At 42.8% G+C, this 22531-nt stretch overlaps 1 protein-coding gene across 1 annotated transcript in view; it reads left to right on the top strand.

The window, feature by feature from the left end:
* The window catches only part of INTS4 (integrator complex subunit 4), a 97150-nt gene extending 84137 nt beyond the window's left edge, over nucleotides 1-13013 (top strand). The window contains exons 21-23 of the mRNA XM_043994795.1: nucleotides 296-439; nucleotides 6789-6909; nucleotides 12393-13013. Coding sequence (XP_043850730.1) covers nucleotides 296-439; nucleotides 6789-6909; nucleotides 12393-12571 — 444 coding nt within the window. The 3' untranslated portion in view covers nucleotides 12572-13013. The remainder of the gene's footprint in view (nucleotides 1-295; nucleotides 440-6788; nucleotides 6910-12392) is intronic.
* The last annotated feature ends 9518 nt before the right edge of the window (nucleotides 13014-22531 follow it).

Below are 22531 nucleotides of genomic sequence, written 5' to 3'. Positions count from 1 at the left end.
TCCTTATTTGTAAAATGAAAGAAAAATATGACTCCTATACTACCTGTCTTCCAGAGCTTGTTAAGACTTAAAGCTCTTTAAAGACATGGAATATGGTTATTATTTTGAGTTGGGTGTGGCCTAGGAACAATTGTAATGGTTGGAATGGGGTATTTCATTAAACTAGGCATACAGGCCCTCAGTTATAAGCTCATTGTGAATATTTTCATTGTTTGTAATTTTATCTCCCATACCATCTTTTACTTCCCAAGGTCAGTCTGTCTCCTGTGTCACTGTGTGCTTCTCTGCCCTGCAGATCCACAGAGCATCCGCCACAATTATTGAGCCGGCTGGCGAGTCAGACAACCCTCTGAGGTTTACCTCTGGGCTGGTGGTGGCACTGGACGTTGACGCGACTCTAGAGCATGTGCAGGATCCACAGACGATTGTCAAAGTGCAGGTCTGTCTACATGAAGTATTTACGAGACCGACAAAGGCCAGAGAATGGTTTGGGTGTGTTTGGGGTAACTCAGATTTAGTCAGAATGTTGCCTAAGAGTCGTGTGATTGGAGCAGCTAGTTGGCACAATGGATAGAGCACCAGCCCTGGAGTCAGGAGTACCTGAATTCAAATGTGGTCTCAGACACTTAACACTTACTAGCTGTGTGACCCTGGGCAAGTCACTTAACCCCAATTGCCTCACCCAAAAAAAAAAAAGAGTCATGTGATTTAGTCATGTAATTAGTCTGTTCATAGAGAAAAGTGCAGGACTGAATTAAGCCATAAGGACATGTTGTCAGAGGAGAGTCTAGGCAGATAGACACAAGGCCCCTGCCTTGGTTCCTTTCCTTTCCTTTCCTTTCCTTTCCTTTCCTTTCCTTTCCTTTCCTTTCCTTTCCTTTCCTTTCCTTTCCTTTCCTTTCCTTTCCTTTCCTTTCCTTTCCTTTCCTTTCCTTTCCTTTCCTTTCCTTTCCTTTCCTTTCCTTTCCTTTCCTTTCCTTTCCTTTCCTTTCCTTTCCTTTCCTTTCCTTTCCTTTCCTTTCCTTTCCTTTCCTTTCCTTTCCTTTCCTTTCCTTTCCTTTCCTTTCCTTTCCTTTCCTTTCCTTTCCTTTCCTTTCCTTTCCTTTCCTTTCCTTTCCTTTCCTTTCCTTTCCTTTCCTTTCCTTTCCTTTCCTTTCCTTTCCTTTCCTTTCCTTTCCTTTCCTTTCCTTTCCTTTCCTTTCCTTTCCTTTCCTTTCCTTTCCTTTCCTTTCCTTTCCTTTCCTTTCCTTTCCTTTCCTTTCCTTTCCTTTCCTTTCCTTTCCTTTCCTTTCCTTTCCTTTCCTTTCCTTTCCTTTCCTTTCCTTTCCTTTCCTTTCCTTTCCTTTCCTTTCCTTTCCTTTCCTTTCCTTTCCTTTCCTTTCCTTTCCTTTCCTTTCCTTTCCTTTCCTTTCCTTTCCTTTCCTTTCCTTTCCTTTCCTTTCCTTTCCTTTCCTTTCCTTTCCTTTCCTTTCCTTTCCTTTCCTTTCCTTTCCTTTCCTTTCCTTTCCTTTCCTTTCCTTTCCTTTCCTTTCCTTTCCTTTCCTTTCCTTTCCTTTCCTTTCCTTTCCTTTCCTTTCCTTTCCTTTCCTTTCCTTTCCTTTCCTTTCCTTTCCTTTCCTTTCCTTTCCTTTCCTTTCCTTTCCTTTCCTTTCCTTTCCTTTCCTTTCCTTTCCTTTCCTTTCCTTTCCTTTCCTTTCCTTTCCTTTCCTTTCCTTTCCTTTCCTTTCCTTTCCTTTCCTTTCTTTCCTTTCCTTTCCTTTCCTTTCCTTTCCTTTCCTTTCCTTTCCTTTCCTTTCCTTTCCTTTCCTTTCCTTTCCTTTCCTTTCCTTTCCTTTCCTTTCCTTTCCTTTCCTTTCCTTTCCTTTCCTTTCCTTTCCTTTCCTTTCCTTTCCTTTCCTTTCCTTTCCTTTCCTTTCCTTTCCTTTCCTTTCCTTTCCTTCCTTTCCTTTCCTTTCCTTTCCTTTCCTTTCCTTTCCTTTCCTTTCCTTTCCTTTCCTTTCCTTTCCTTTCCTTTCCTTTCCTTTCCTTTCCTTTCCTTTCCTTTCCTTTCCTTTCCTTTCCTTTCCTTTCCTTTCCTTTCCTTTCCTTTCCTTTCCTTTCCTTTCCTTTCCTTTCCTTTCCTTTCCTTTCCTTTCCTTTCCTTTCCTTTCCTTTCCTTTCCTTTCCTTTCCTTTCCTTTCCTTTCCTTTCCTTTCCTTTCCTTTCCTTTCCTTTCCTTTCCTTTCCTTTCCTTTCCTTTCCTTTCCTTTCCTTTCCTTTCCTTTCCTTTCCTTTCCTTTCCTTTCCTTTCCTTTCCTTTCCTTTCCTTTCCTTTCCTTTCCTTTCCTTTCCTTTCCTTTCCTTTCCTTTCCTTTCCTTTCCTTTCCTTTCCTTTCCTTTCCTTTCCTTTCCTTTCCTTTCCTTTCCTTTCCTTTCCTTTCCTTTCCTTTCCTTTCCTTTCCTTTCCTTTCCTTTCCTTTCCTTTCCTTTCCTTTCCTTTCCTTTCCTTTCCTTTCCTTTCCTTTCCTTTCCTTTCCTTTCCTTTCCTTTCCTTTCCTTTCCTTTCCTTTCCTTTCCTTTCCTTTCCTTTCCTTTCCTTTCCTTTCCTTTCCTTTCCTTTCCTTTCCTTTCCTTTCCTTTCCTTTCCTTTCCTTTCCTTTCCTTTCCTTTCCTTTCCTTTCCTTTCCTTTCCTTTCCTTTCCTTTCCTTTCCTTTCCTTTCCTTTCCTTTCCTTTCCTTTCCTTTCCTTTCCTTTCCTTTCCTTTCCTTTCCTTTCCTTTCCTTTCCTTTCCTTTCCTTTCCTTTCCTTTCCTTTCCTTTCCTTTCCTTTCCTTTCCTTTCCTTTCCTTTCCTTTCCTTTCCTTTCCTTTCCTTTCCTTGAACTCATGTCCTCCTGAATCCAGGGCCGGTGTTTTATCCACTGCGCTACCTAGCTGCCCCCTTGGTTACTTTTCATACAGAAATTTTGGAGGTGATTCTAAGTAATTGTTTACATATTTGATAAAGTGATAGGAAAGAGGGGCAGCTAGGTGGCGCAGTGGATAGAGCACCGGCCCTGGAGTCAGGAGGACCTGAGTTCAAATCCGGCCTCAGACACTTAACACTTACTAGCTGTGTGACCCTGGGCAAGTCACTTAACCCCAATTGCCTCACTTAAAAAAAAAAAAGTGATAGGAAAGAGGTTAGAGAATACAGGTCTTAGGTGGCAAATAAACTTGCAGTGTGAGTGTGACTAGCAGGTGTTCCGGGGCAGGGTAAAAACCTTCATAGCACAGCTTTTCCATATGTTGTCTGAAGTGTGCATCCCCTGCCTTTGGAGGATCGCTAAGGTCTATGCAGGTCATGTGTGCAGGGGGGTGTATGTGATGAAGTCAAAGAGTTAGTGTTTTGAAGCCTGCTGGAAATTCAAAAATGAACATATTAAGGGAAAAAATACTCACTGTGAATGCTTTCAAGTCAGATAAATTTCAAGATTTTTGTTCCTCTGCTTCAAAACAAAACAAACAAAAAACACTTTTGTCATGGAGAAAAATACTACATTTGCCACTTTTCCTTTCTTTTTAAGAATGTTTTTATGAGGCAGCTAGGTGGCACAGTGGATAAAGCACCGGCCTTGGATTCAGGAGGACCTGAGTTCAATTTCAGCCTGGGACACTGGACACTTGCTAGCTGTGTGACCCTGGGCAAGTCACTTAACCCTCATTGCCCTACCAAAAAGACCAAAAAAAAATGTTTTTATTTTATTTCTCAATTCCATGTAAAAACAGTTTTTAACATTCTTTTTTTAAAATAACTTTTAAGTTCTAAATTCCCTCCTTCCCTTTCCCCCTTCTTGAGAAGGCAAGCACTTGATATAGATTATAAATGTACAGTCATGCAAAAGATATTTCCGTAGTAGCCATTTTGCTAAAGATAACATAGACCCCTCCCCCCACACACACACACACATGCACGCACGCACGAATGAAAAATAAAGAAGGTTTTAAAAGTATGCTTTGATCTGCATTCACACTCCATCAGTTCCTTGTCTGGAGGTGGAAAGCATTTTTTATCATGAGTCCTTTGAAACTATCTTGGATTATTGTATTGCTGAGAATAGCTGAGTCATTCAGATTTGATTATTGTACAGTATTGCTGTTACTGTATACAATTTTCTCTTGGTTCTGCTCACTTTGTATCAGATCATATTATATTAAGTCTTCCCAGGTTTTTCTGAGAGCATCCTGCTCTTCATTTCTTCAGCACAGTAGTATTCCATCACAATCGTCTATCACTACTTGTTCAGCCATTCCCCAATTGCTGCTTTCTCATTAAAAGAAATTGTTGGGGAAAAAAAAAAAGAAATTATTGTTAAAGACAAATTCTCAAGCAGTACAGCAGAGTGGGATGAGCACTGACCTTAAAGGCAGGAGATCTGGTTTTGAATCCTGGCTCAGACACTTAGTAGTTTTGACCATGGGCAAGTAACCTTCTCGGAGCTCCAGGTTTACTTCTCTATAAAATGGGGTTCATTGTCCTACCTACCAAATATGGTTGTTGTGAAGAAAGCACTTTTCAAATTTTTATGCACTATACTAATGTAAGTTGTTATTCTTGGATGGTGAGGATGGTAATTATGATCATACTCACGATGATGATAATATCCTCAGAGACGTTACACCATAGCAATAGCCTTGATTTATTTTTAGACTCTTCATGAAGAACATGAAATGATAAAAAGTAAGGAATGGTTTTTATTGTCATTACAATGGAAGCTGAAACTTAACTGGTTTGATGTTTGAAGCTAGAATTACAGTTGAAATATCCCTCCAGAACTAAGCCAACACAGCATTGTGGAAAGAAAATCAGAAGGCCTCATTCATAGTATATTTGTGACCTGAGATGGCATTCAACCCATCTGAGCCAAAATTTCCTCTTTGTAAAATGTAAAATGGGGTTAATAATGCTTGTGGTCCCTTTCTCCCAGGTTTGTTGAGAGGAAGGTGGTGTGAAGGCTGTGAGATGCTATAGAAATCTGAGTTATAGTCCTCATTGGGTCAGTTGTTAAATGCCTAGAGTTAGGTAAGAAAGACTTAATAGCCTATAGCCGAGGCTTTCTCTGCATTTTTTTAAAGCTCTGCAGCAGAGCTTTAGGTTAAGGACCGGCAAGTCTTTCAAAGATGGAAATGCTCCCAGTACAGGCCCAGTACAGAATGGGATGGCCCCAACAGCACATGGCATGGACCCCCACAGTTCGGTAGGTGTTGTAGTCTGAACAAAGAATACAGTCACAAGGATAGTGTGCCGAGTGTTCTGGGGGTACCAGAAAGTGAAAGGCATATTGCCCATCTTCAGTTCACTTACCTGGGGAAGTGGGCAGAGGTTACCGATCTGTGTTCAAGTTCTCATTTGGCCTTTTTTTTTTTCTGTGACCTTGGACAAATCACTTAGCTTCCTTTGCCCTTATTTTTTTTGTTCTACAAAATGATGGTTTGGAACTAAAATTCTCTGATTCTGAATCATTTAAAGTCTTGTGGACCTTCCTTTCTTTATCAGTAAAATGGGAACGATAATTCCTGCTCTGATTCCTTGATAGGGCTATAGTGGTGGTCAGATGAGATAGATGATGAATGTGTAAGTGCTTTGTCGTTGGTAAGGTCACATGATACAAGTGTGAGTTGTTACAGTTCTGGAGAAGGACCCATAAAGTGGTTTTGTTTTTACTTTGCCATGGTTTTGAAGCTTAAGAATTTCTTTTGGCTCCAGGCCCATGATTTCATTGATGTGGGAAACTCCCTCTACCAGTGCAGATTGGCAACTCTTCTGCAAATTCAAGTCTTGAAAGTTTCCTAGAGCCCTGAAAGATGAAGGGACTTGGTCAGGAGTCACACAGCCAAGTATGTGTCAGAGGTGGGGCTTGAGCCTGGGGCTTCTTGATCCTGTAACTGGACTCCTATCCCCTGGGCCATATAGCTGCTTCTCATCTCATCTTGATCATCATCGCATTTCACATTTCTGTAGCATTGTATGGTTGACAGAGAACCTTCCTCACAACAACACTGTGAGGGAGGAGGTAGCACAAGTATATTCTGCCCATTTTATGAATGAGAACCCTGAAGGACATGTAGGTAAGTTAGTTGGTTTGTCCAAGGTCAAACGGTGAGTTAGTTGCAAAGCTGGAGAAGTGTCTTGACTCCATATCCAGTTTCTTCCCCTTCTCCCTCTGTCTCATCTCACTTCTTTAGTCCCACGCCATTTCCTCTGTACTGTTCACACGGCCTCTGAGGAATCAAAAGATAAGTTGTGTTTGTCTGGTTCCTTCTAGATACTGCAGAGTGATAGGTGCTGGGGGAGTAGCTTTATAGATAACATTAACAGAAATACACTCAGCTTCCTCGATTCAGAATCTGTATCTTTTCTCTGTTTTGTTTAAATGTCACCATCAGATGGGTGAAACTAATTGTCTTTACGGTGACTTCCACTCAGCTCCTTTTTTAAGTGTCTCCTCTTGGCTTCTCAAAGGCCATCCCAGCAGACCACAGTCCTGGCCAGAAGAATTTGAGTAAAGGCCTGGACATGACTGTGTACAGCTATCATCTCAGGGACAAGCCTGGTGGAGAGTGAAAACCTCATTACCAAAGGCTTGGATACCAGGAGATTAATGTTGCTGTTGTTTTTAATCATGACAGCTCATGAAACTTTATCCTAAGGCACCCACATGAGTGGTGTCATTAATCCTTTAAAAGGAAATTAGAATGTCCTGGACAGGTACATTCCATGGCAAAAGTGGTGCTTGCTTCCTTACGTTCCTCATTTGTTTCTCTTCTTAGGTTTTATATCCTGATGGTCAAGCGCAGATAATCCATCCCAAACCATCAGACTTCCGAAATCCTGGGCCCGGAAGACACAGGCTGATAACTCAGGTTTACCTCTCCCACGGCGCCTGGACAGGTAAGGAGCAATGAGTCTGGCTTCCCAGGCATTCCTGGGTCCCTCACCCCTCAAATAAGGGGATACTATGCAAGAGGAAACATGGTGCTTCCAGAATAAGAAAACCTTCTGATGGAACTAATTTTGGTGCTCTTTCCTCCCTTGCCTTTGTACACAGTAGAAAAGTTGAGGGTTGAATCTCCCAGTCTCAAAACTGGAAGTGGCTGCAGAGACCCCCTCCGAGTCCCCCCTCCCCCAGAAGCAGGGATGCCTTCCACCACATTCCTGACAAATGGCTATCCAGACAACATTTGAATATTAGAGAGAGGGAACACTACTTCCCAGTGTAGTCCATTCAATTTTGAGAGCTCTGATTATTTCAAAGTTCTCCCTTCTCTTAAGTCAAAGTCATAGGCTCAGAGGAGGTAGATGTGGAAGGAGCCTTCGAGAAGGATGAAGTCCAGCCCCCTCATCTTAGAGATAAACTGAGGTCCAGAGCAAAGACCTAGTAAATGACCCAGCACAAACACCAGTGTGGGTCTCATAAGTACAAACCCAGTGCTGTGTGCATATACCTCCTCACCCCCAGCCATGCAGGTGAGCCTCTCTGCCCAGCTCCCCCTGGTCCTCACTCTGTTCTGTGGGGCCTCCTCCCCACAACCATCTGTTAGAGATCAGGAGATAAATTCCTCCTCATTTCTCTTCTCCAGGTTTAGCATACTCTGCTAGATACTGCACTTCATGCTCCCAAAATAGCCAGTAGGTATTTGTACTGTTCTCTTATACGAGGCTGCCACCATAAGGGATGGTTTTGTTTATGAAAATAGAAGGAAAGTGTAACAGTAGAAAAGGTCTCGTGTAATGGAAATAACAATAGTCAATATTAATGCTCTAGGATTTATCCGCTTGGTGGGTAGAGAGCTGGCCTTCAAGCCAGGAAAACCTAGCTTCCAGCCCACCTTCTTGGTCCCCCTGGCTCTGTGAGCTTGGGCGAGTCACTTAGCTCCTCAGTGCTCTAGACTCTTGACCATCAGTTACAGACAAGGTTCCAACATGCATTGCTGGAGGATGTTTGTTCTCCTGGGAGTTCCCTGTACCAGTGCTATGCTAGGTCCAGTCCCTACCCTTTAGCAGCACATGTAAGCACTGCCCTGCTAGCCCAAAGTATCTTTTTTCTTTCTTTTATCATTTGAGCCTTAAAACAACCTTCCTGAATACAATACTGAGTTTCAGCGTTGTATAAAAGATCAGTCCTCTGGGAGGCCCCTTTTGCTGCCTGTACCCATTGCCTCTGGGGATCATCTGCCTCATAACAATGCTGAGGAGACAAACTAGAAGAATCAGTGAGGAGTAAAGGCAGCAAGTCAGGGTCTCCCTGGCTTCACAGGCATAGTGTCCCTCAGGGTTGGGAAGTGAGCCATGATGGGCAGGGTTTAGGGCAGGAATGGTGAGAGTTCCCTGGAAAAAAAGAAGCAAGAGGAAATTCTGTGGGGGAAGGTCTCCTTGGTGAACAGAGTGGGTGGTTGTTGCAATTTTCACGAAGATCAGAGCCCATTTTTTCCCTTAATCTGCCCTGAGTTGATGACTCAGCTGTTGTATTTGGCAGGGATAAGTGAATTGTTCTGCAAAAGATCTGTGCATTTCTCAAGTAAGGGATTCAGAGAGCCTTGATGAGTTATTACCCTCCCAGAAGGCTTTGCAAGGCCTAGGTGTTGAGGGGGGGGGGGATGCACACACACACATGTGTAGGCATTCTGAAGATTGATAAACATGTGGAAGAGTAAGACATCCAGAGCCTCAGGGTCATCAGTATGCTGAGGATGCAAGGCCCACAAATTCTATTTTCCTCCTTGCCAGATTGAGTCTCTTCCCTTTCCCCAAAGCCTCCCTGAGGTGTAGGAAGCCTGGTTGAAAAGCAGCCAGCTCCCGCTCAGGCCTGCAGAGACAGAAGTTCTTCTGGTGGCTGGGGAAAAGAAGAAAGAGGATGACTGGAAAGTAGGGAGGGAGACTGTTGCCGCCTTCACCGAAGCAAAGAGTGTCCTGGGCTTCAGTCTAGTCTCTTGAGCTTGCAGCTTTTAAGCTGATGCCCACTTCGTAGGCCTTTGTGGTAGGTTGTATTTGACACAACCTCTACCTTCCAACGTGCCTGTAATTGTGGAAGATGTTTTTAGCAGAAGAGACATTTTGAGCATAAAGAGCAGTGTGTCATCAGAAGGCCCGGGTTCTAGCCCCAGCTTTTCCACTATCTTGACAAAGTCACTCTCCTATTTTTTGACCTTTAAATTGAGAGGCAAGGCCTTGAAGCTATACAAGGACTGCTCAGCACTGATGTTCTACAGGTTTAACAAATCAGTCTGGGGACGGAAGGGTTGTACTCTGCAGGAATGATGTTCTTTCCAGCATTTGGAGAAGACTGGGAAAACAGGGATGCATGAACCATTGTCAGAGGATGATGTGTCTCCCTAGCTTAAGGCTAAAAGTACCTTTTTCTTTTTTGAAGAGTTCTTTCTTTGTTTTCTTAGCTCATTCTCTGTTCCCCTTTAGCAGCCAACGTGTCTTCCAATTGCTGGCACGCACAGACCTAAAACTAAGATGGAATTCGTGGCTGTTTGCAAGATGAGCCTCTGGGTTTAGGCTATTTAACCATGACTTCTGTGGTTGCAGCAGGGAGCAGGATCTGTACCAGTGTCCCCAGAAACCTCCCTGCTTCACTTAGAGCAGAGGTTCTTGAGCTGGTTTTTAAAAACAGTTTGATGACAGCATTTCAGTATAATTGGTTTCTTTTATAATCCTATGTGATGTGGGATGGAAATTTGGGGTCAGATTGATTGTGAGTCACCCCAAAAGAACAGTGACTCAGTTTCCTAAGTTTTATTACAATACTGTGGGTGATCACAGGGAGAGAACCAGAAAAGGAAAGACAGGTATATTTATAGTATAGATAAATTGATTATCAGTCTCATTATAATAATCTCCACCTTGGGGAGTAACAGGGATGGGCCTGTCCTCATTATAACATTCTCCACCTAGGGATGTTACAAGGGAGGGCTTATCCTAATTTGGAGTTCCCAGGGTCCTAAGCCAACTCCTGAGGCGGGCACCTTTTTCAGTGGAGGTGTGTTTTGGGGGTTTACACATCATAAGGTGAATTTGGGGACAAATTTGGCCTTTTCTGTGCATGTCTCTTTCTGATTCCCATGGCTAGTTTCCAAATATATCCATTTTTCATTAGAATTTCTATACCCTTGTCATTTAGTCTAGGGTCATCATGGCCTCTCTCCCTCTGTTCCCGTTATGGGTGGTGGGTATGATAACCTAGCATAAGTTAACCATTAACTGGGGTCTAACTCCCTTTTCGAGTTAATATCTGAATTAGAGCTTGGATCTTAGGTTTTTCTATTAACCCCTTTTTGCCTCCTATATCACTATGTATTTTGTTATATGCATTTGAAAACTGTATTCGGGAAAGGGCCCTGTAGGCTTCCCAAATGCTGAGGTTTGGGGGTGGGGGGAGACAGTGGCATAAAAAAGGCCACACACCTCCTTCTTCTTCCCCCCCCCCCCCACCACCTTCCCAGGGAGCACAGCTCGGAGTAAAGAGCCCCTATACTTTAGGGTCTAGAGACCTAGATTTAAATCCCAGCCTTGGCTGGGATTTAAATCACTTAAGCTCTATGCAGAGCTAGTTCATTATTAGGGAAAGTATCAGCATAATTGGGAGAATGATGTTTACCCTACTTTCCCTGCTTTGGGTTGAATCAAAGAAAGCATCATGTCCTTAGATTGTGAGTTCCTGGAGGGCAGGAATTGTCTTTTACTTCTTTTTGTATCCCCACTTACTTTGTACTGTGCCTAGAACACTGTAGGCTCTTAACAAGTGTTTATTGACTAATACTGAAATGGGTTAGCTAGGAGGTGCAGTGGACAAGTGCTGGGCCTGGAGTCAGAAAGACTCATCTTCCTGAGTTCAAATGTAGCCTTAGACACTTGCTAACTGTGTGACCCTGGCCAAGTCACTTACCCCTGATGCCTCAGTTTCCTCATCTGTAAAGGTGTTATGGGGAAAATGGATGGGGGTTTGTGATAGGGGCTCTTAGGAATTCCTCTTTAAAGAATTACACGGGGCAGCTAGGTGGCACAGTGGGTAGAGCACCAGCCCTGGATTCAGGAGGACCTGAGTTCAAATCCAGCCTCAAACACTTAACACTTACTAGCTATGTGACCCTAGGCAAGTCACTTAACCCCAATTGCCCAGCCAAAACAAAACAAAACAAAACAAAAAAAGAATTACACCCTCCTGCACGCAAATCCAATTGGAATAAAATAATAGTTTGTTTAGGTGCTAGGGAAAGGAAACCAAGAGAGAACTCCTTGGACTTCTCATGGGGAGAAGGCATGGCTCTCTGAGATACCTTTCTCCTCAAGAAGGAGACAGGGAAATCCTTTTATAGAGGACTGATGGGGGTGATCATCTGACTGGAAAGTTCCCTTATTGGGAAGGCCCATCCCCCCACTCGTGGTGGCTGGGGGAGATTGGGGGAGGGGTAGCTCCGGATCTTTCAAGCCAACTCTCCCCTCCTCATACCACAAAGGCAGAAGCCACACCTAATCTTATCTCCCCAGGGGTGGGGAAGACTAGAATGAAGGGTGATGGTCCTGAAGCTAACTCAGTCCTGATCAGGTGCCACTTTAGGTGTGTCTGTCCTTTTGACATGGGGAAAATAGGGTAGGGGGTTTTGGTAGGGATAGGTGCTTGGGGTCCTTCGGAATTCCTCTTTAAAGAACTGCACCCTCTTGCACACAAAAGCAATTAGAATAAGATAGTATTTTATTTAGGGGCAGGGGAAGGGAAGGGAAACCAAGAGAGAAATCCTCGGACTTCTCATGGGGAGAAAGGCATGGCACAGAGTGTGGCTCTGAGATACCAATCTCCTAGAGCAAGAGACCGACAGGTACTTTTATAGAGGACTGATGGAGGTAACCATCTGACTGAAAAGTTCCCTTAGTGAGGGAGGACCAGCCCCCACTGGTGATGGCTGGAGGAGTTGGGTAAGGGGTGGCTGCAGATCTCTCAAGCCATCTCTCTACACTAAGGCAGCAGCCACACCCAAACTTATCTCCCCAGGGATGAGGGAGACTGCTATGAAGGGTGGGGGTCCCTGAGCTAGCTCAGTCCCATCTGGTTCCACTTATTTCTTTAGGTGTGTCTGTCCTTTGGTTTAGTTTCTCCAGGAGAAGGTTCTTTTGATTTACCCCAGAAAACTTCTGAGGTACCCAGGGGCCCATAACAGAAGGAAATGGCAAACCATTCCAGTATGTTTGTCAAGAAAACCCCAAATGGGATCACAAAGACTTAGACAACAGCAATGCAGAAAATGAAATTTGTTCTAAAGTCCGTTTTTTGCAATTGATTTGCCTTAGTATTTTGTTCAGATTTCCCAAAGCTGCCCAGTTAAGTACCCTACTGTGTAGAGGGTCTTAAATTCTCTCTCTCTTCCTTTCAGAACCATGTCAGATTGAAGTGAGGCTGCTGTTGGCCTATGATTCTTCCACCCGAATCCCCAGACCTGCTTGTTTGGACACTGCAGAAGCCTTGCCGCTGGTTGAGAACAGTATTGAAGGAACCATCCCTTTTAGCAAACCTGTCAAGGTTTATATCATGCCTAAACCAGCTAGACGTTGAAATCTACCCATCTCTGAGGTTTTCGTGTGTAAAGCAGCACCCCAGGAGTGCAAGGGGATTGACTCTGGTAACCCTGTCCTTTGCCTCTCCAGGGCAGAGCCCACAGGAAGAAGAGAGTGGTGACCTTTTCTCAGTTTTGTCACCGAGCAGTAGCCCATGTTATTACACCTCAACAATTCAAACTTCTGTTGCTTTTTATGCCCAGGATAGGATGACTAGGGCCACCTAGCAGCAATGAATGGACTGGGAATGCCATGGGACTCACAGGATTACCCACATACATTTAGGCTGGATTGTCATAGCTTTCCTTAAGGACTGGTGCATTAAGACTTTTGTTTTGCCCAGTTCAAAGCACAGGGTAAAGAATTTTACATTAAAACAACCAAAAAATTTCAAGTCTACTTTTTTTTTTTTTTACAATAAATGTTGAGAAAATCTTGAACACATTTTTGTCTTATATAGGGATTCACATTCACATTAGAAAATGTTGACCTTCCTCAGATGTTTAGCACAAAACTCACTTTTGTTTATCTACCCTCCTATATCCTTCCCCAACAAGAATTGGTCAGTTCTGCCATCTTGCTTCACAAACTAATTTCCAGTAACTATGAATTTTTGCCACCTAGAGCTTTCTGGGTGAGCATCTGCATCAAGCATCTGGAGGAATATCTAGCCCTGTCAGCAGAGAGCTATTCAAGAACAGATCATGTTTATACCTTCAGTCGAGTTAGAACAAACATCAGGCATTGTCCATATGTAAGATATTGTTTAAAGTGCTTTCAATATCTGTTCAGTAATGCAAAGTCACTGTGACTATAGGGGGTGGTGTGCTTCTGTGCATTATTGGGACCTGTGATTTTCTTGGTTGAGGTAATGTGTATTATGCGAATGAACCAAAAAAATTGGAACAGATAGATTGTTTATTAATCCTGCTATGTCCCAACTCTGGGCTAGACACTGGGGAACTTGGATTTTTTTTTTTCAGAGATGCTATATCTGACAAAGATACCAGATATACCAGCAGCTGTAGAGTCAGGAAAAGTTTCATGCAGGAGGTTGTACTTGTCTTTTTTTTTTTTTCAATGGGGCAATGAGGTTAAAAGTGATTTGCCCTCAGGGTCACACAGCTAGTAAGTGTCAAGTGTCTGAGGCCGGATTTGAACTCAGATCCTCCTGAATCCAGGGCCTGTGCTTTATCCACTGAGCCACCCAGCTACCCCTGAACTTGAGTCTTGAAGAAAACTAAGGATGCTGAGCTGGAGGGGAGGGTGTGCATTTTGGTTGGGGTATTAGCCAGAGATATAAAGTCAGGAAATGGAATACTGTGTGTAAGGAACAGAAAGAAGCCCTCTCTGACTGAAAGTCAGCACAGGAGCATGGGAGATGGACTGTGGGAAGAATCTAGGGTTGGGGTTTGGCAATAGGACAATGAATGAATGAAAAAGCATTTAATTGCTTAAAGTGTGCTAAGCTCTGGAGGTAGAACTAGAAAAAGATGGCAAACTCGGCCATCAAAGAGTTTGCATTTTAACATTTAGAACCGGACATAGGAGAACTCAAGTGCAGGGAGAACATCAGGCCCAGAAAACCTTAGGGTCCATCCAGGTGGTCCTCCCCCTTCCCCCCCCCCCACACAGCAGGGAGCCTGAAGGGGATCAGCCCACTTCTGTTGGGATGGGGAAAGGAGGGGCCTAAGATCCAGAATGAAATGGAGGGGTGAAGAAGAGGTTAGTGTCCAGTCAGAAGGGGATAAGAGGAAGGGGTGAGATCCGGGAGCACAGGATTTCAAGAAAGATGGTGTGGAGTTGAACCAGTTAACTAAGGGTGAGGTTGGAAAGAGTGCAGAGTGGAGCCAGAGGAGGAGCCACAGGGTGGTAAAATACTGAAGGCTGGAGAGATGGGAGCTTCCGGAGGCTCAACATTAGGTCTAGAAGGAGTAAAAGGCATAGAGAAAGATGAATGAAGGAAAGAGCATTTACTTAGCATTGCCTATGAACCCTGTACTGTGCTCACTGCTGGGAATTCAAATAGAAAAACCACAGTAGTCTCCCCTCACAGAGCTTCATTCTAATGGGAAATAACAGGCGGAGAAGAGGGATGTCCAGAGAGGGGCACTTTGGCCTTACTAGTGACAGGGATGGTGAGTAAGGTTGTGGGGAAGGAGACTGTTGCAACCCTTCTAGGAGCAATGGCGAAATTCATTTGGTGGTGGTTCCAGAAATGTAGAGGTGGGTACAGGAATGGGGATTGGTGAGATGCCCAAGGATCAGGAAGTAAATTGGAATCTCCGATAGAAGGGTCACAGGGAATCCATCCTGGGGATGAAAGGGTTGGAATGGTAGGTTATGATCAGACAAAGGAATTTCAGCTTTCTTGATCGTGGAAATGGAACGTTTATGGGTGATGGCAAGATCAAGGTGTGGCTAACCCTGTGTGCAGCTGAGATGAAGTAGAGGATTGGGGCCTGTAGATAAGAATCACCAAGTTGATAGAGACGGTTAGGTTGGTAAATAGGAAGAGGAGAACAGACACTTACAAAGTGCCGTGTGCCAGGCACTGAGCTAAGTGCTTTACAATTATTATCTCCTTCGATCCTCGTGACAACCCTTGGAGGTAGGAGCTGTATTTATCCCTGTTTTACAATTGAGGAAGCTGAGGCAGGCAGGGGTTAAATGATTTGACCAGGATCACACAGCAAGTAAGCATCTGAGAATTTGAAGTCGGGCCTTTCCTCCAGCCTCCCTCCAGAGAGCAAGGAAAGGGAGAGAGGAAATTGGCTGTTTCTACTCTGTCAAACACTGTGCTAAGGACCAGAGTCTAGTCTTTGAGGAGGTTGGTCAGAGACCAGGAGATAGATGGTTTGCCCAAGTTTACACAGCCAGCCCACGACTTCTCCTTCAGGCTCTCCCTCTCCTAAACTGATGCTCTGGTCTCACTCCCCTCCCTGTGGTTTACCAATTCAGCCATACACTAGCCTGAGTCCTTTCTTTTCTCATATCAGTCACCAGTTCCTCCTTAACCCTCAAACCCTGGGTTACCACTCCCCTCGATCTCCCCCTCAGTCCACCTCTGCTGCCGGAGAAAGTCCACAGGACTGACTGGATTGACTAACAATTTGGTACCCAATCTCACCCGGGCCTTGCTTCACTTTTGTTCTTTGATGACTATGCCTAGCACCTGTTTCAAACCTCTTCAGTCACCACCTCCTTTTTCCCTCTCAACAGAGGACTTTGCCTCCTACATGACATTTTTTTTAATGTTCATTGTTTATCCTGTGCTCTCTCTCCTCCACGCTTGAAAACCTCTCTTCATCATGTCCCATTCTCTCATTTGCTCCAGTCTGATGAACAAGTAGCCTTGCTAAAGCCAATCTCTCCACTCATTCATCCAGTGCCCTTTGGTCTCCTCCAGTAATTTTCCCCCTTAATCATTCACACTTTTATCTTTAGTCTCCTTATCCACAGGTTCCATTCCCTATCCTTAAAAGATCTTTTGACCATGCGATCCCTTCAAGCTATCGTCCTGGATCACATCCCATGGAGCCAAGCTCTTCAAAAAGGTCCCACTTTGCCTCTGTTTTCTCACCTTCCTTACCTTGCAGTCTGGCTTCCTAACCCGATGTTTGATTGAAACCTCTCCCTGGTTACCCAAGATCTTAGTCCAGCGGCTTTTATTCAGCCCTTCTGCTTAATCTCTCTGTAATTTTGGACATTATTGACCCCTTCCCACACCACTTCCATTGGCTCCCTCCTTGTCTGACAGTGTCATCATGCTGCTCCTACCCACAAAACTTGGATATGCCCAAGGCCTTATCTCAGCACTTTCTCCTGTGGTCATCCCTTCAGCTGCTATACATTCAATAATCAGCCCTGAGATGACTCCCAGATCTATGTACCCAGAGTATGTATATGCTATATCACCAGCTGTCGACTGGAAACCTCTGTGTGGTTGTCCTAAGGGATCTAAAATGCCATGTGTCCAAAATATTTCTCCCCAAGCATTCCCTTCTCCCCTCCTTCAAATTTCTTATTTCTGTTAAGGACACTGTCATCCTTCCAGATATCAAGTCTACATCTATAAAAATCTCTATCATTCCCCTTCTTTCCAATTAGGTGGCCACCATCCTAGTTCAAGCCCCCAACACTCAACTAGATTATTTCAATTAGCCTTCTAATTTATCCTCTCCCCTCCAACCCATCTTCCACATAATTGTCAAATAGATCAAAGCTTCTTAAACTGTGGGTTATGACCCCCTGAATGTAGGAATTGTGAAAAATTTGCCAACAGTAAAAGGTTATGTATACCTGTTTTATATACGTATATACCCAGGCTCACATAAAAATTTCTCAGGTGAAAAGGGGTCACAAGTGGAAAAAGTTTAAGAAGCCCTGAAATAGGGGCAGCTAGGTGGTGTAGTGGATAAAGCACTGGCCCTGGATTCAGGAGAGCCCGAGTTCAAATCCGGCCTCAGACACTTAACAACTTACTAGCTGTGTGACCCTGGGCAAGTCACTTAACCCCAATTGCTTCACAAACAAAAAACAAAACAAAACAAAGAAGCCCTGAAATAGTCTTAAACTGTTTCAATGACCACATCATTCCCCTGATCAGAAATTCTCAGTGGCTTCCTGTCACCTCTAGGATGAAATACAAACTTGTCAGCCCTGGAACTTAAAAGGCCTCCACAATGTGACTCTCCCTTGTGTAGTCTTAGTTCATGTTATTCCCCTTTACACAAACTGCCCTGCTAGCTGCACCCTCTGCACAAAAATCCATCTCCCACCTCTGGCTTTGCTCGGTGCTTGCCCATACACAGAATGTACTCACTCCTCATCTCTCCTTTGACTGTTTCCTTCAAAGCCCTGCTGAGGCGTCACCTCATTTGTAGACCTTCCCACCATTCCACATGTAAGTGTTGTCTTGTTAAATCACTTTGTGCATCCTTCACATTTACTTTTACACATATATTCTTCCAATTGAACATAATTTTTTTTAGATTTGGGTTTGTTTGTTTGTTTGTTTTTTGAAAGCAGTCAGGGTTAAGTGACTTGCCCAGAGTCACACAGATTTTAACTCAGGTCCTAACTATGGGGCCAGTGCTCCACCCACTGTGCCACCTAGCTGCCCCAAACATATGCTTTTGGGGGGGGGCGGGGCACTGGGGGTTAAGTGACTTGCCCAGGGTCACACAGCTAGTAATTGTCAAGTGTCTGAGGCCGGATTTGAACTCAGGTACTCCTGAATCCAAGGCCGATGCTTTATCCACTGCACCACCTAGCTGCCCCCCAAACATATGCTTTTTGAGGAACTTCTGTTTTTTGAATTGTACCCCCCTGTGAGAAAATAATGGGATTTGGCAGACTCCCAAAGGCCCCACCTGGAGATAGATTTAGAACTGATTGAATTGGGTGAGACTGACTGAGAACCTACTTACTTAAGGTTAATTAAATTGAGACCACACCTGGCCGGCCCTGAGTGGGGTGTTGTTCTCAGAGGCTTTGGACTATGACATCAACACAAGACCACCCTCAACCAATCTGCTTGAAGGACCTCCCCTTCTGGGGGAGGGAGACAGGAAGTAGGAAGGGAGACTGGCTCCCTGGCTCTGGTATCTTTCCGTCCAGAACCTTGGGTTGGTGGCTGAGGGAAGAAGAAGGAGTCGATTCTGAACCCTTTTCCTTCCAGGACTTTGGGTTGGTGGCAGAGAGAGAAAGGAGATAGGCTTTATTTTGCTTTACTTTCTTTTACTTTTTTTTTTTTTACTTTTCTGTACTCCATGTGTTCTCCTTACTTTTTAATAAATGCATAATGCCCAAAACTGGTGCTGATGTTTCTAGCTTATAAGTAAACCTTAGCTAGTTTGATAAGTGGAACCTTAAAGTTGCTTTAATTTAGATTTCTCCAACTATTGATGATTTTAAAAAGGAAATGAAGTTTAGGAAGAATTCTCTTATATAATCATGTTGTGTACCAACAAGGAGGAGGGTATAGGGAGAAGCTGCTAAATGTCACTCTCATCTGAACCGATCAAAGGAGGGAAGATTACACATACACTCCTACCCATATGCACAGTTGGGTATGTAAATACATTTCACTCAACAATCAAAAAAAGAGGGAAAAGAGAGAAGAGGGGAGAGAGAATTGGAGGGAATGTTAAAGGAGGAATTATTCCCAAGCAAAACACATTTTTACTAAGAATGTGCAGAAATATTTATGCCACCCCAAGGTGGCAAAGAATTGAGAACCTGAGGTGGTGCCAAAATAAACTGGAGAATGACTGAACAAATTATAAATAGTCAGTAATGGATAAACTTTTATTAAGTGTCTAGTATGAGCCAGGCTACTGGGGGTACAAATACAAATAAAAACAGATAGTCCCTGACCTCAAGGAACTTCCAGTCTAATGGGGACAATACACATAAGGAAGCTGAAAAGCAGGGATGGTGAGGAAGGGTTCCAAAGAAGTGAAAAAGCAATGTAGCTGAGCTCCTCCTTAAATAGAAGCCCCGGAACCCTTGGATCTGCCCTCGGATAAATGGGAAGAAGGTACTGATGAGATTTGAGTATCAGGCAAATTTAATCTAGCAGGATAATGAGATTTTCCAAAGATGAGTTTCCTGGGAAAGGAAGAGAGGTCAAGGAAATCCAAAAGCAGTGTAGCTAGTTGGGAATGTCATGGAATAAATGCTGTTATGCTGTAAGAAGCAATGACATGTCTCCAGAGAAACCTGGAATGATTTGTATGAACTGATGTAGAATCAAGAGAACAATTTATGCAATGACAACAATATGGAAAAGAGAATCAACATGGAAAGAATGAGCAACTCTGATAATCATCACGGGATGAAACATGCTGCCCACCTCCTTATAGAGAGGTGAAGGAATGAATGAATGAAAGTGAGGAATGAGATTTTTTTTTGGATGTGGCCAATTTAGAAATTTGTTTTGCTTGACTATAACATGCTTATAACAGGTTTTGTTTTCCTTTATTCTCATTTGGAGGGGGAGGGAGAGAACAGATTTTTGCTAATTGAGAAAAATAGAATATAATTAACTTTTAAAAGACTGGTGATTTAGTCAATACACATTTGTTAAGTAGCTACCTACCTTGTGCCAGGCCCTTTTCTCAGTGCTGGAGATACGAATACAAAAAAAGAAAAGAAAAAAAAAAGAATCCTTGCCCTCAAACAACTTTACAATCATTTAATAGAAAGATAACGTGTAAAAGCTGAAAAGTGGGTGAGGGGTTGGGAGGTATGTTGGAGAAATCAAAGAAGTTCAAAATGAGTACTGTCAGAGGAGTCAGAGATGCAAAATAAGTGTAGCTGAGTGAGAAAGGAGTAAATATCTGTGCAGTCCCTTCTTAAATGTAGAAGTTTTATGGCTCCACCCTCTGATTGGATGAGCAGAGAGTACTATATTTTGGGGGGGGGCATGGCAGTGAGGGTTAAGTGACTTGCCCAGGGTCACACAGCTAGTAAGTGTCAAGGTTCTGAGGTCAAATTTGAACTCAGGTCCTCCTGAATCCAGGGCCGGTGCTTTATCCACTGTGCCACCTAGCTGCCCCCAAGAGTACTGATTTAGAACATTTTTCTCATATGACTGTTGATAGTTTGTATTTCTTTCACTGAAAACTGCCAATTCTTATTCTTTGGCCATTTTTCTATAGGGAAATGGCTCTTAGACATTTGAATATGTTGCTTATATATCTTTGATATGAGACTAAATTAGAAAAACTTCTTGCAAAGACTTTTCACAGATTACTTGTTTCCCTAAGTTTTACTACATTAGACTTCTATATGCAAAACTTTCATTTTATATAATCAAAATTGTCCATTTTATCTTGTATGATCATCTATCCCTTATTCAGTTGAGAATTCTTCCCTTTCCATAGATCTGAAAGGTAATTTCCTCCTCTAGCTTGTTTATGATATGGCCATTTCTATCTAGGTCATTTCTTGTGTGGTATGAGGTATTGCTTTCAAACCAATTTCTGTTAGACTGTTGTTCAGTTTTCCTAGTATTTTTTGGTCAATAGTGTGTGTTCCCCTAAGTAACTGGGGTCTTTGGGTTTATTAAATTCTATGCTACTGTTTGCTTCTGGACATTGTATGACTAATCTGTTCCATGATTGACTTCTCTTTTTTTTAAACCAGTACCAAATTGGTTTAATGATTATTGCTTTGTTGTTACAATATGAGATCCTGCATGGATTTCTGTCTTCCCACTTTTTTTCATTATTTTTGAGATTCTTTATCTTTTGTTCTTCTACATTAATTTAATCATTTTTTCTAGCACTATAGATATTTTTTTTGGGGGGTGAGCCAATTGGGGTTAAATGACTTGACCAGGGTCACACAGCTAGCTGCCCCTTGTTATTATTTGATTGTTTTTATTTGTTTGTTTGTTTTGGGTGGGGCAAATAGTGTTAAGTGACTTGCCCAGGGTCACACAGCTAGTAAGTGTCAAGTGTCTGAGACTGGATTTGAACTCAGGTCCTCCTGAATCCAGGGCCAGTGCTTTACTGTGCCACCTAGCTGCCCCCTTTTCTAGCACTATAAAAGTTTCTTTTGGTAGTTGAGTTGGTACAGCACTGAACAAGAAAACTAATTTAGATAATATTGTCATTTTTATTCTATTGTCCTGACCTTCCCATAATCAATTGATGGTTCTCCAGTTATTTAGATCTTTCCTTATTTCTGGATCTTAGAAGAAACACTCCCAAGTATTTTATTGCTTCTGTAGTTATATTGAATGAAATTTCTCTTTCTAGCTCAACTTGGTGGGTTTTGTTGGTCATGTATGAGAATGCTGATGATTGGTGTGGATTTATCATATCTTACAGCTTTGCTGTCATTGATTTCTTCAGTTAATTTTAGTTGATTCTTTAGAGTTCTCAAAGTATTATCATCTGTAAACAGCTGTAATTTCACTTTCTTTTTGCTTATGGTTATTCCTTCATTTTTGTTTTCCTATCGTATAGCTATAGTTAGAATTTCTAGCAATCTGTTAAATAGTATTGATGACGATGGGAATCCTGAGTTTGCCACTGACCTAACTGGAAGGGCTCCTAACTTTTGTCCATTACGTGTAATGTTTGCACTTGGGGTAATCTTGTATCCTAAACCCATCTTTTTTTTCTAACGCTAATCTCACGGCCTTCATAGCTGCTTTCTCTTCATGATTGCATGTGGCCTGTGAATGGCCATCTTCCTCACAACTAGAACAGAAGGAAGTTCTCTCTGATTTTCTCTTTCATGGTGATAGCCCATGTGTCAGGTTAGCTTGGCCTCTCATCGGGCCTTTTTCATTAGCTCATATGCTTTCATTGGTTGTTTTAATTTTTTATATGACCAATATCATTGTTTTATTGGCCAATATCAGAGCATCAATTAGGGATGCCCTCAAGTCACTCCAGGTAGTGGAGTCTACTCCTAGTCCACTAACTACTTGACCAAATCTATCAGGGAAAAAAAAAAAACATTCCATATTAGTTTCACTAGGCATCTGGCCATGTGTGCTAAAAATTAAATTGGTAATTCCCCTTTGTGCTGAATGATACTGCCAAACTATAAAAACACCATGCCTATTCCTATTTCAGAACCATAGAATGTCTCAAAAATATTTTAAACATTCTAGACACAGGACTCTGTTCCTTAGTTCCTGCAGATATTAAAATTCTGGGCCTTTGGGATTTTTCCTCAAACAATTCATCTTCTCCCTGTATGATGCTTGCCAGCCCTTTAGCAATTCCATTGCATGTTTGGCTCAGATAATGAATCAGTCTGCCTTAGAAAGACAAGGGACCATTGCAGAGAAAGTTCCTGTGATGGGCCTCTTTTTTTTCTGTCTGTATCATAGTACCTTTGTCCTGAATTTGCTCACACATAACGATTTTCTGTGGAACTCGGGAGACCTAGATCTCACCTGATATGAACTCTCCCTGTTATAGTGGACCTC

The sequence above is a fragment of the Dromiciops gliroides genome, chromosome 3 (assembly GCF_019393635.1).
Source record: "Dromiciops gliroides isolate mDroGli1 chromosome 3, mDroGli1.pri, whole genome shotgun sequence".
In the NCBI taxonomy this organism is placed as follows: Eukaryota; Metazoa; Chordata; class Mammalia; order Microbiotheria; family Microbiotheriidae; genus Dromiciops; species Dromiciops gliroides.
This window is presented reverse-complemented; position numbering and strand designations above follow the sequence as displayed.